This window comes from Mangifera indica, chromosome 15 (assembly GCF_011075055.1).
Source record: "Mangifera indica cultivar Alphonso chromosome 15, CATAS_Mindica_2.1, whole genome shotgun sequence".
NCBI lineage: Eukaryota > Viridiplantae > Streptophyta > Magnoliopsida > Sapindales > Anacardiaceae > Mangifera > Mangifera indica.
In genome coordinates this window covers 10,923,010-10,935,261 of record NC_058151.1, presented here as the reverse complement: position 1 = coordinate 10,935,261, position 12,252 = coordinate 10,923,010, and the positions used below count along the sequence as shown (strand labels likewise).

The 12,252-nt window shown below is 30.9% G+C and overlaps 1 protein-coding gene across 5 annotated transcripts; it reads right to left on the bottom strand.

Moving 5' to 3' along the window:
• Positions 1-1,076: 1,076 nt before the first annotated feature.
• Positions 1,077-8,755, bottom strand: LOC123198180 (pyridoxal kinase-like). 5 transcript variants are annotated; one of them, XR_006497980.1, is made up of 14 exons: positions 8,601-8,755; positions 8,410-8,512; positions 7,331-7,424; positions 7,070-7,174; positions 6,835-6,918; positions 6,045-6,118; positions 5,691-5,755; positions 4,781-4,844; positions 3,728-3,793; positions 3,429-3,485; positions 2,815-2,870; positions 2,488-2,532; positions 2,334-2,387; positions 1,238-1,325 (listed from the first exon to the last, which is right to left on the bottom strand). XR_006497980.1 is itself a non-coding variant. In XM_044612828.1 (13 exons), the coding sequence occupies exons 1-13, from the start codon at positions 8,672-8,674 to the stop codon at positions 1,185-1,187; spliced, it is 1,026 nt and encodes a 341-aa protein (XP_044468763.1). In that variant the 5' UTR covers positions 8,675-8,755; the 3' UTR covers positions 1,077-1,184. The 5 variants fall into 5 exon arrangements, 3 of the variants coding, with proteins under 3 accessions (XP_044468763.1, XP_044468764.1, XP_044468765.1); XR_006497981.1 differs by having other exon boundaries at positions 1,239-1,325; positions 2,493-2,532; XM_044612828.1 differs by lacking the exon at positions 2,815-2,870 and having other exon boundaries at positions 1,077-1,325.
• Between the last annotated feature and the right edge of the window lie 3,497 nt (positions 8,756-12,252).

Here is a 12,252-nt window from a genome sequence, read left to right as displayed (position 1 = left end):
AATCGGAGCATAGCTAAAAGAGAAGCAGGGAGGGAGGGAAAGCGTCGTTGTCATTGTCATCTCCGTCCGCTGGCAGCTACTACAAAAACCCTAAGGGGAAATTTTGATTTTTCAAACCTTAAGTAGAGGAAAATGGGGTAAAATTATTAGTTTTAAAACTTGGTGGGGTAAATTGTAATAAATTTTAATTTTTAAAATATTTTTATTAAATAACAATTTTACCTCTAAAATTTAACAGAAAAGTAGGTATTTTAATTTTTAATAGTTATCCAATGAGAAATTGAGTTTGCATCAAACCTTGGGTAGGAAATAGTTGTTTGGCCCATTCCCAAATTGGTAGCCATCAATTATTAAAATCCAAATATTCGTCATGAATAATTAAAATTAAAGTTTTAAAAATAAAATTATTATTTAACTAATAATATATTAAAAATAATAAAACATTAACCATTTTCTCTGTAAGTTTAGAGAACTAACATTTTTTTCTTATAATTAAACTTTGAAATATTATACTTTTTCCTTTAAGGTTTTTTTCTTTTTTTACCTCCCTAATTTGGCATTGTCACTGGCTAACTTTTCTCTCCCTCCCTTTTTCCAGTGCCAAAAACTGGATGAAGAATGTCTTCATATCGTATATTAAAAATCTAATTTTCTGTATCATATATCGAGTATCGTACTATATAATATAACTTTTAAAAAATAAAATAATAAAATAATCTAATTAACATATCTTCATTTTAGAAAATATTATAAATATTTTTTAAAATTTTTTATTTTTCATATGCATCTCTATATCATTTTTTTTTTAAATGTATCGATCTATATCGATAATACATATCGTATTATAAAATATGTTTCGTATCGTATGATACATCTATTATATCATATTAATTCGATACACCCAATAACATGTATCATTTTTTACCTATAGTATATCATATTATAAGATACGTATCATATATCATAAAATACTAATAACTATGAAGTTTATATGTTCATAAAGGAATCCCATTTTATTCTTTTGTACTGCTCTTTGCTTCACCTTCAAGAGAATCATAAAATGTCAATGATTTATGTGAAAACAAGAAAATATAATTATTTTTGCATGACCATCTGTGTTAGTTTTAAATTATACAAGGACATCTATAGTTATTACCACTGTTATTCTAAAAAAACATCACCCTTCAGTTGTATTTTTCAGCTTTAAATTTCACTTGCGGATTGCGAATGTCATCCTGGCTCTGAATTAATCGGATCTCCAAACTACTTGTTTCGGGATCAAATCCTGCACTTAAATAGTCATTCACTGTCCTTCGGAGTACTGCCTGCAGGTATTGAAAAATTTTTACAATCTGTTAAAACAGTTTAAACAAGCCGAACATGCAGATGAAATCAGCCCTGATAATATGCCATGATTCTACATGTCCCTAATGAAAATGCACGAACTATCTACTGTCTTAATTGAGAGACATTGGATCCATCTGAGCTAGAATAATCGCTCATATTCCTAGCCAAACAACCAAAAATATACTGTAAACGTAGAAATGTTCGCTAAGAAACCATCATATCCTCGAGTTGGCAGATGACGCTATCTCAGCAATGTTAGTTTTGAGGACTTCACATCCAATGATTTTAAGTCCCCCAATATTTAAAAGATGAGCAGTACTCATTCAAGTGTAGATAATGGGTGACCTCTACATTTTTCAGCAAATTGGACATTCTTGTCTCTACAAAACTTGCATCACTACAAACCTTGTGCCGCCAAGTTTCTTTGCATGAAGTTGATTTCTTCTACCAGTCTAGGGTATAGACTTCCCTAAAAAGGATATTAGCTTACATATCTCAAAACACAGCCATACTACAGGATTCATTTAAACTTCCCAATAGAGATTCAGAAGTAACATGCACATTTTCTTTTTCCTTTGTACCGCCAACATCGTTCAACTATCCCTGCATGTCCAGTGGATTCTAAACTGGGAGCTGCTTCAGATCCTACAGCCTAAGCAGCCAAGAAGTTAATTAGGATATAATATCCTCAATATAAGGGGATTTACCCTTAACCTCTTGCTTCAAAAGTAAGTTTTCACCACCAAACCTCTTTAACTTCAGGTTAGAAGTAGAACGGCATTATGCATCATGCTCTTCATGATAGCCTCTTAGAATAACTGAAACCCATTGGGTTGCAACATAGAACATCGTCTATATTTCCAGATACCATTGTATATATTCTTACCATATGGTTCCATAAATGAGTATGGTACCTCAGGTATGAGGTCAAAGATCAATATAGTCCAAGTCCAAAAGATACTTAGCAGCATAAGTAAAAGTAATACCTGCAAGCTTGATACCGCAAGCTCTGCTGCCTGGCCGAGGTTATCAGGATATTTCTGAAAAGCACAAAGTGAATAAATGATTAAGGAAAAAATACATCATTGATTAGCATTGCCATGAAATTGAACTAAACTTCAAACATTAAAGTGGCATTACATTACTCCATCCAAGTAGGAGAGCAGTCATTAGATCCCCTGTCCCCTGCAAGAGTAAGCAAACATGAAGTAATGTAAGCACTATATAGAAGGCAAAACTATTACAGCAAAAATGAAACATATGAAGGACAAGGGCTCATGGCCAGATATGACTGTACCTAAAGATAAACATAAATTTGCAGCTACTAATAAAAACAACTTTAAGTCATCTATAAATTCAGGAGAACAACTATCATTCTTCCTTTTACTTTTTACTGACTGACAAAGAAAAGTGCATCCAATTTTCTCACACAATCAGTTTCAGAGAGATTAACAAGGAAGTCTTTACATGCTTAATACAACAACAAAGCATCTGAAGCTGTTTCTAAAGACCGACGGCATTATCTGCAGTCAATAAAAATTTTAACAGGTTCAAAATCATTAGTTTAAGCAAGTTAATCAGTTCAAATCAAATGCCTGCTAGGCTGCACAAAATTTTATAGATATTCTCAGTAGTCTTCCAATAAAAATGACTTTTCACATTATATATATATTACCCTCTGCATTTTTAACAAGTTCTTGAAACTGTATCCTTCATTTCTCTATGACCTAGACATCCACTTGCCACTTGTTAAGCACATTGTTCAGAACAATTGTTGCATACATCTACATAGTTGAGGGAAAGGAAAGAGAACAAGAATTTGAATAGTTGTATTAGGGTTGTACTTAAGTCCAGTTTGGAAATATTAGAGCTCAATGACAGCTACTGCATCTGATTAAATTTACAATAACATACTAACATCAGCGACAAAGATTCAGAAGCAGGCGATGCAACCCTACTCATTTATGATATCATTCAAGAATTCTAGGCGAAAATATTTCTCTACAGCAACAAACAAATGTTACACTATAGAAAAAGCTGAATATGCGTTCGAAAGTTGAACATAAGAAAAAATTACATACTGTGAAATAAGCAGGAATTTTGGGCATCAAAATCTTGAATTGCTCAGGAGACTGGCCCTGTCAAAGATAAGTGAGTAGATAAGTTTATCGGCATTTCAAACTGCCATAGGTTGAAATTTTACACACTTTTTGAGACCCTTAAATCAGAAAATCTTATCTTATAATGTACATCCATGATGATCACACCAAATGTGGTAACAAGTTCCAGTTCACAAAACTAATGGTATTATTATAAGGAATCTAACTGAGCCCAAAGGTGAAATCTAAACCGAGCAGCAGAATATATATATAAAACCTACCTTTTCCTTCTGGTGGCTGCCAATGAGAAGAAGATTGCCATCTATATTAATGCTTGTAATCACAACCTGATAATTTTAGAAGACACTGTGTTACAAGCAGGTAAAAATATAAGAAACCTAAAGTTACATCTACAGGCAGTTCAAAAAGAGACAATTGATAGAATTTTTGAGAAAATGCTCCTTTTATTGTGACAGAAAAATTGATGTGTCGATGAAATGTTTAAGATAATACACAAATCTCTTATTGTCTGCAAAGAAAAGGACAGGAAAAAAGGTTAACAAAAAAGGAAGCTCCTACAACGGTTTCACCAACCGAGAACCAGGAAATAAAGACCGAAGCTATCCAGGGAAACAATACACGATATCCAATTCATACCTTAATGTATCATATTTTCAAGAATTTGGGAAATTAACAAAGTTGATTGTTCACATTGTGTAAATGAATTGCCCAAGATAAAAGCTGTAACTGAAGAGCTGTCAATCTTAACCCAATCATCATAATGTTGATGCAGAATGAATATTCAGCATCAACTAGACTAATCAACTGTCACCTTTTTAATCGATTACATTTCTACCAAATTATAATATCTGTAAACTTCTTCAGGAATTTTCTCATTTCTGAAATAATGATTGTTGGCTAGTCAATCACTTCCATGAGGATTGGTTTGTACATATCATTGCTTGAGCTCAAAAACAGTGTTTTCTTCGATCTAATAAGAGCAGATTCTACCACCAACCCATTGTAGCATTAGTATATGTTCATATATTAAAATTTTTGTGAACTCAGATTGACATCATACAGTTGAAATTTTCCTAGAAAACTACAATTAACCCTTCTATCATGGTAAAAGCACCAAAAGATTAGTTCATAATGACATTATTAACTTCATATTCCACCTCCCAAGGATAATTGAAACAATTTAAACAGGCACAATCATATAGGGAGAGAGAAAAAAAGGTTGTACAATCGAAATAAGTATTAGGATATAAGAATCCCAATAGATCCGAGGCAAAAAACATAATATATATATATATATATATATATATATAAACCTTTGGAGGTCCAGCAGCATGAAGAATCTTACACGCTTCCCTGCCATCTGTTTCGGAAACAATTCTGTAGAAAGTAAATATTCTCAGAATGTGAAAGCCTGAAATAAGCATTCGATATATAGTACAAATAGATATAAATCTTCATAAGCATATTAAGAACTATATATGAAATTTTGGCAGTCTTAGACTCAAGTAAAACTTATCAATAGGCAGAAAGCATATTTCAGTGAAGACTGAAGATCCCATAAATGATTCCACTATTTTTCAACAGAACTAAGAATCAATATAAGTATCTTCATGGTATAAATGAACTCCAAAACAATATAGAATTGCTGGGTAATTAAAACTGGAAACTCTTAAAAATACATGGGTCACACATCCTTATATACACAGATCAACAAATGGAATGAATTATTATGGTGGTGGGGTGGGGGAAGAAAAAGAGAGAAATAGAGGGACCGGGAACATAACAGTGGAGCAACTAGCTTCACTTTTAGCCCAAAATGTGTCATCTTTGTTTGCCCATTTGTAAATTGATGGTAAACAAGTAAAGAAAGATCCATTCTTGCCATCAAATAGTTACAAGTTATATAAACAAACATCAAACTGAGAAGGCATCTTCTTGGGTTTATCACTTTGTTCTTCTTAACCATTTTGTTTGGCAAAGGCTCCATCAGGGCCAGAGTAGCAACTCAAATAACTCCTGACATGTCAGAATGTGAAATTCAATTTTCTAATTTTTATCCAGTTTTCAATTATAAACAAAAAAATCTTTCTATATTTTGAAGACTCCATTTCATAAATAATTCAAGATGATGCTGAATTAAGTATAGCCAGAATAATCCAACATTGGAGAAAAACTTGAACCTGGTAAGCTTCACAAATATTACTCACAAGTATCAGCAACTACCTCAACCCAGTCAAATGCTCCGCTTCAAACTGGTTAGGAGTCAACATTGAAGCCACTGGAACAACCTAATCACATGGAACACCACCAACACGTAATATTATTAGCAGTTTAAACCAAATATCATTGCACAAGGTATATAGAATTTGGAAAAACATTCAAGACCAATGCAAAAATTATTGCTTACACAAGCTCTCCAATCTAAAAGGTTATGCTAAAATACATAAAATTATGCATTTTTATTATTGTAAATTCAAGAATTAATGATAATCAAACAACTATTACATCCAAGTGATTCACAAAAGAAAATAATGAAAATCATGCAAACAAAATGTCCTCAATAATTGGATTGCTTACCTTCTCACGATATACTAATACCAGCTCCGGAGGTACATAAAGCTTCCCTTCATCACCCATCACTGGATCACAAACTAGACAAGAAGGACAGACAATATATTATCTAACATGCATTCACATAGTTTCTCTTTGGATAAACAAGGTTCATGGGAAAATTAATACAAAATTGCAATATGTGTGTTTCCATCATTCCACCTAGCCAGAACATTACACGAGAGGCAAGCAGCAAGTCTACCATGTCACTATGACAACTAGAAAGACAGATCCTGTAAACATGAATGCTAACAAGCAGCTTAGGAGCTCAGCTACACTAGCTTGAGATCATGAAAGTAGACTGGTGAACTGATTTCTTTTTATCTGATACATATACAAGAACATATGAAAATATCACAAAACTCCTAGTCAAAATTAGAGAAGGTATCAATTTCATTTATTTTCAGAAGAATGGCAATGGCCTCTCACTCTACTAGTTCCAAAATCCAAGAAAAAAAAAATTATAGTTTTATCATATTTCTAATAACCATGAGAGATTGAATGTCATCACACATAATTTAAAAAGAAAAAATTGTAAAGGATATAAGTTCACTTTAAGCTGAACAACTAGCAAGAGTACTGAGAAAAAAACCCAAACACAAATTAGACAATAACAAGCCTTAAACTTAGTAGCCAAAGACAAGCAGGCAGGGAAAAAAATAAAAGAGGGAAGATTTATTATCATCAAAGAAATATCTGGACATTTAATATATTTTAATAGAAAAATTGTAATAACTTCATGATATTCAAAACCTACCGTATATAAGTTTTGGATTTACAGAACGCAGCCTCTCAACAACTTTCAATATGGTGTTTAAAAAGGATACTGAACCTATATACCCTGCATGTAAACCAGTTGACAGAAAACATAAGATTTCCAACATGGCACATAAACACTACCAACACAAGTAGACATCATAGCACTACAAATTAATTCCACAAGGCCAAAAGATCAACTTATGTATGAACTTAGGCAACAGAATTTGACATACCTGTTAACAAATGAGTGTAGTATAATAAGTCATTTGCCTCAAGGCCTTCTACTAATTCCCATAGTTGCTGTCCATTTAAAACTTGGCCTTTGAAAGTTGGGTATCCTGCATAATATCACATTGATTAAACCATAACTTAGGCTACAGCCTTTTTTTCCTGAACTTGCTTTTTTTCCTGAACTTGTATAGTTTGACAGATGACATCGCACCATATCAAGCTCATAGTTCTGAGACTTTTGAATAGAAGTGAAAGCAGCTTGCCTGTGTGGTTTGAAAATTGTACAGAATTGACTGGATCCACATCATAGCCTAGTAGTTGGAGAGGAAATACAGCTGATTTATTTCCAACATATCCCTAAGTAGCAATAAAAAATAGCAACGATGTTAAGATGGAAACAAGTAACATAGACGAAACCAAGAACTCTGCCAACATGATACAGTGAAACAATAGAGGTAGACACCTATCAACAATTTGTCACTCTATAATACAGGCAGACATGTTTACTACTTTAACAGAAAAGCAAAACTGGTGACAGCTTTTGTCACCAAATGGAATATAAAGAAATATACAACCATGAGAAAGCAAGGATACAATTACTAACAGTCATTTAGCAATATTATTAAATACTCCTAATGGCATACTCTGCTCCTTTACCGTCATAGAGAAAGGAAAAAAAGGTAACAGGTTAACTAACCTAACTAGAAGAACTGGAAAAAAAAAAAACCAACTTTACAATCACAACAAGGAGGCAACATAATTTCACATTCCCTCAAAATCTCACTTTTATAACCCTCTGTCTTCTAATGTATGGCAAATTCAATAAAGCAATACTATATGTACACATTATTGAGTATACAATTGGGTATGTAGATAATGTATCATCATGTGATTGAGTGTTATTTTATCTTTGATTCAAAATCAGCTAATCATAAGATGACATATCATTTATATATGCAATTGTACTCAAAAGTGAACATATCCAACAGTTTCATAATAGAAATCAACTTTTAATTAATTATAACATCAAAGAATAGTAGCTCTTATCTGTTTTAATGCACCTCCTTTCATAATAAATTAAATTTTAATTAACTTTGCTTCACATTATCACACAAGGACCAGAACCAAACGTCACTCAGCTTTTCTCAATCTAACATGTATTTATCTTGCAGATTACATGATAGTACGGCAATTTCACACCGCATGCAATGAACTCCAGCACAATCATTATGTTTATAATCAAGTTCTTTCGCGCAATAAAAGATTTAACAATAAAAAAAGGTCTCCTACTTCATTATACTTAGATTTTCTCGGTCTCCACACAAAAGACAATATAAGCTACCTGAACAGTGTGTGACTGAATGCTCAAAACTCGACCAGTCTCTGAAGGCAAAACCAGCGAGAGAATCGGAGGCGCCATTCCAAACTTTCTCAAGCTTCTCCACCTTATAATCGAATCAGAATCCATCAAAAACGTGGAAAATAAATCGGCAATAAGGAAGAAAGATTATCGGGAAAATATTTAAAATTTACCGGTAAACGTGCTTTTCTGGGAAAATGCAGAAACGAAGACGGCCACTGAGTAGAAACTGTTGCGTAGACGGCATTTCAAAGATTGCGTTGGGCGAATGGTACTTATAGTCGGATATTAGCTTGACGTAGATTCTTCATGTAATGACAGCAATGCCACAGCTCGACTTGGGGTTTTGAATTATCAGCACCGTCATTTGTGAAGGCAATGAGGGTACTTTGGAGATTTCGCTCACGTGAAGGTCGATTCTAAATTGGAGTCTTTGACCAGTTCCAATTGTCTGCGAGTTCACGTCGTTTACAACTGTGATCTGAAAATTGGCGCATAAATTATTTGTAATTCATAAGGCCCCCACATGTAGAATTAAAAAATCTGTCTCAACAACTCTCTGACTCTGAAAAAATGGCAAATTTGGCATTTCATGTTTTGTTTTTTATTTAGTGTCGCTTTGTAAATAGTAAAAAAGAATCTCCATTATAAGAAATAATTTTCTGAGTCTGAAAAATTTATTATGAATTTTATTTATTTTGAAAGAGTTTTTAGTAATTTTAGGAAATTATTTCACTTTGGATAATATTTGAATTTGTTTACTTTTTTTCTTGCTATTAACACTTTTTTTTTGGATTTTATTCGGTATAACATTACATCTAGATCGAAAAGAAACTCTTAAGATACGTTTAGTTAAGACACATTAAAGATTATTCTAGTAATCTATTTTTTATAACTTATATTATTTTGTTTAGTTTATAAGTAATAAAAAATTTCACTAATTGTTCTATTACCAATGGTAATGTGATAAGTAATATAAAAAATAATTTGATTATCATATCCTTTTTAAGTATTAAAATATTACCAAGGTAATCTTTATTTTATTATAACTATATCCTTATTTATTAATTTTTTAGGGGAAAAATAATTTCATTTTCAATTAATATAACAAATAACATAAAAAATATTTTAGAATAATTATACCCAAAAATATTTAAGTAAAATAATAGACTAGTATTCTTTTTATTATCCATAACCAAACACAATAATTATTTATATCTACTCAGTTTATCAAGTTTTATCAAATATAATAATAATTTATATTTAGTATTCTTCAAGATAATCTATTTTCAAGATGATTCTCTAATTTTAGTAATAAAACATTCTTCGAACCAAACGCCCCTTTAGGATTTGATTGCATAACCAAAGCATGTTTGAGAAGTTCCCAATTGCTTGCCAATTTAAAATGCAAGTAACTATTAGGGTTAAAAAACAAGCTATTAATGAAATACAAACGAGATTAAACGACTTCCAATAGATGTTGTTTAGAAAGACATGTTTGAGGTTCTTCATCAATTGTGATGTCATCGAATTCATCATTATACTGACACATTCATTACTAGTGAGAGAGATCCACAAGGGAACCCCAAATGAGGAGTTTTGGTTCCAACTTGGTAAGTTTGACATTTGTTTTTGTTGATATGAGTTCACTTTGATAATAAGTCAACCTATTGAATTCAGCTTGCAACATATTTTTATCCTTGAAAATACCCATTACTCTAAAACCCCACATGCCATTTGTCGAGCCATTGATAATAAATGGTGTTGGCTGCTTAGAGAAATGAGTTAGTTAGCGCATTAAATCAAGGGTTGTTTGATTCATCATTGTAGCTATGTGTGTTTGATAAATCATGGTCTTTAGTGTCACGAGAATGGTAATCAGACTTGCATGTTAAGAATTGCCTATGCCTTCAAAACTTTAACATTGAATGTATAGTCGAACTCAAGTACTTCAATCATGTTAGCATCCATTTCATGATTACAATTGAAAGCACCACAACTTGGAGTTTGAATCATGGACGAAGACAAGTTAGCCAAAAAGATAAAGATGATGAATTGTCTTTGTCTCTTCATCAAACAAACAAGGTTTATCTTCATCCAATGAAACTGTTATGGTAGGAAGACTGACGATGGGAGAAGAAAATGGTACAAAATTTCAATCAACAGCAGAAACAGATTCTAGTCATTGGAAAAAAAAGAAAAAATTATAGGAAAAAAATGAATTTTTTAAAACTTAATCATGAGAGAAAATTATTAGTTTTCCAAACCAAAAGGAAAAAATAGTTTAGTGGTAAAATGACAATTTTACCCCCTATAACTAGCGATTTTGGTTAAGTTTAATAACTCATAGGTGAGTATTTAGGTTTTTTAAACTCTGCAGGTGTGTGTTTAGGAATGGGTTAAACTTTAGGTGGGAACAAGTCTTTTGGCCTTTTAAAGCCTATCTCAAAGCTAGAGCTAACAAAATTTGACACAACTTGTTAACCTGACATGATATAATATGAAAAAAAATTAGATCAAAGTTATAATTTTCAACATGAAAAGTATTTCGGATCAGGTTCGGGTAACCCTTAAAAATCGATCAAGTTAAAGCTGACATGAAGACAACTCGAATAGACTGAACTAACATGAAAATTTTAAGCAAAATATTACATGACATCATAACAGTAAAAAATCTTTTATATCCTTTGTCTTTTTTATTTAATAGAAAGAGTTTCAAATCACAAAATCTCTGTCCCTAATTTGAATCAATTGAAAAATTGACATTATATCACCAAACACCAAATTCACATCATCCAAAAATATTCATTTTAATTTAATAACTCTTTTTAGCAAAATTGTAAAAAACTATTTGTAATTTTTTTTTTGTTGGTGTGTTATAAGTGTTATTTATTTTAACTTATTATATTTGATGTGTCATATATTTTTTAATAATTTTAATATTTATAACAGTTACATTCATTATATAAATTGTAAATTAAATTTAAACATTTAACAAATGATTGTTAATTTCATTAGTTATCAATTGCATTATTTTAAAGTTGAAATTGTAAACTTACTTGAGTTATTGATTATGATATTTTATTGTTTTATCCCTACTAAAAGTGTGCATAATTCAATTTAAATAGTATAATCAGATCAAACTATATAAAAATTATGGTTTGGTTTATAAAATTGTATGGTTTAGGTTGATAAATTTTTAAAAAATATGTTTCAGTTTGTGTTATGGGATAGACAATTTTCAAACCAAATCAATTATATTTTTTTAAAGACATATATATAAAATTATGTTTAATAAAATTTTTTTAAAAATAATTATGTATACAACTTTTTTTTCTTATTTATTTTATCACTTTTTAATTTATATTTTATATATATTTCATATTTATTTTACATGTTAATATTACGCTCTAAAAACTGTAATTTAATTAATTTTATAAAATAATATATTTTTATAAATGAATTATTTTAATATATTCAAACCGTAATTTAGATCGAACCAAATAATATTTTTTCAGTTTTGTTTGAAAAAACTCTTAGATCCCACAAAATCAAACTATGCATACCCCTAATTCTACAATCGATCATAAAAGCGATAATAAGCAAACTATTACTATTAACTTGAAATGAAACAATTTTGTTTTGACAAAATGTCGTATCGTGTATTTTAATTTCATAAGTATGTGTTTTTGTGTATTATTATGTAATAAATTGTGTTATTTCTTGATATTTGATAAAGTGTATTGTTTTGTTATAAATCACATCGTTACCTGTTATATTTTAACATGACTTTACTTATTATATAATTTAGGGTATTTTAGATTG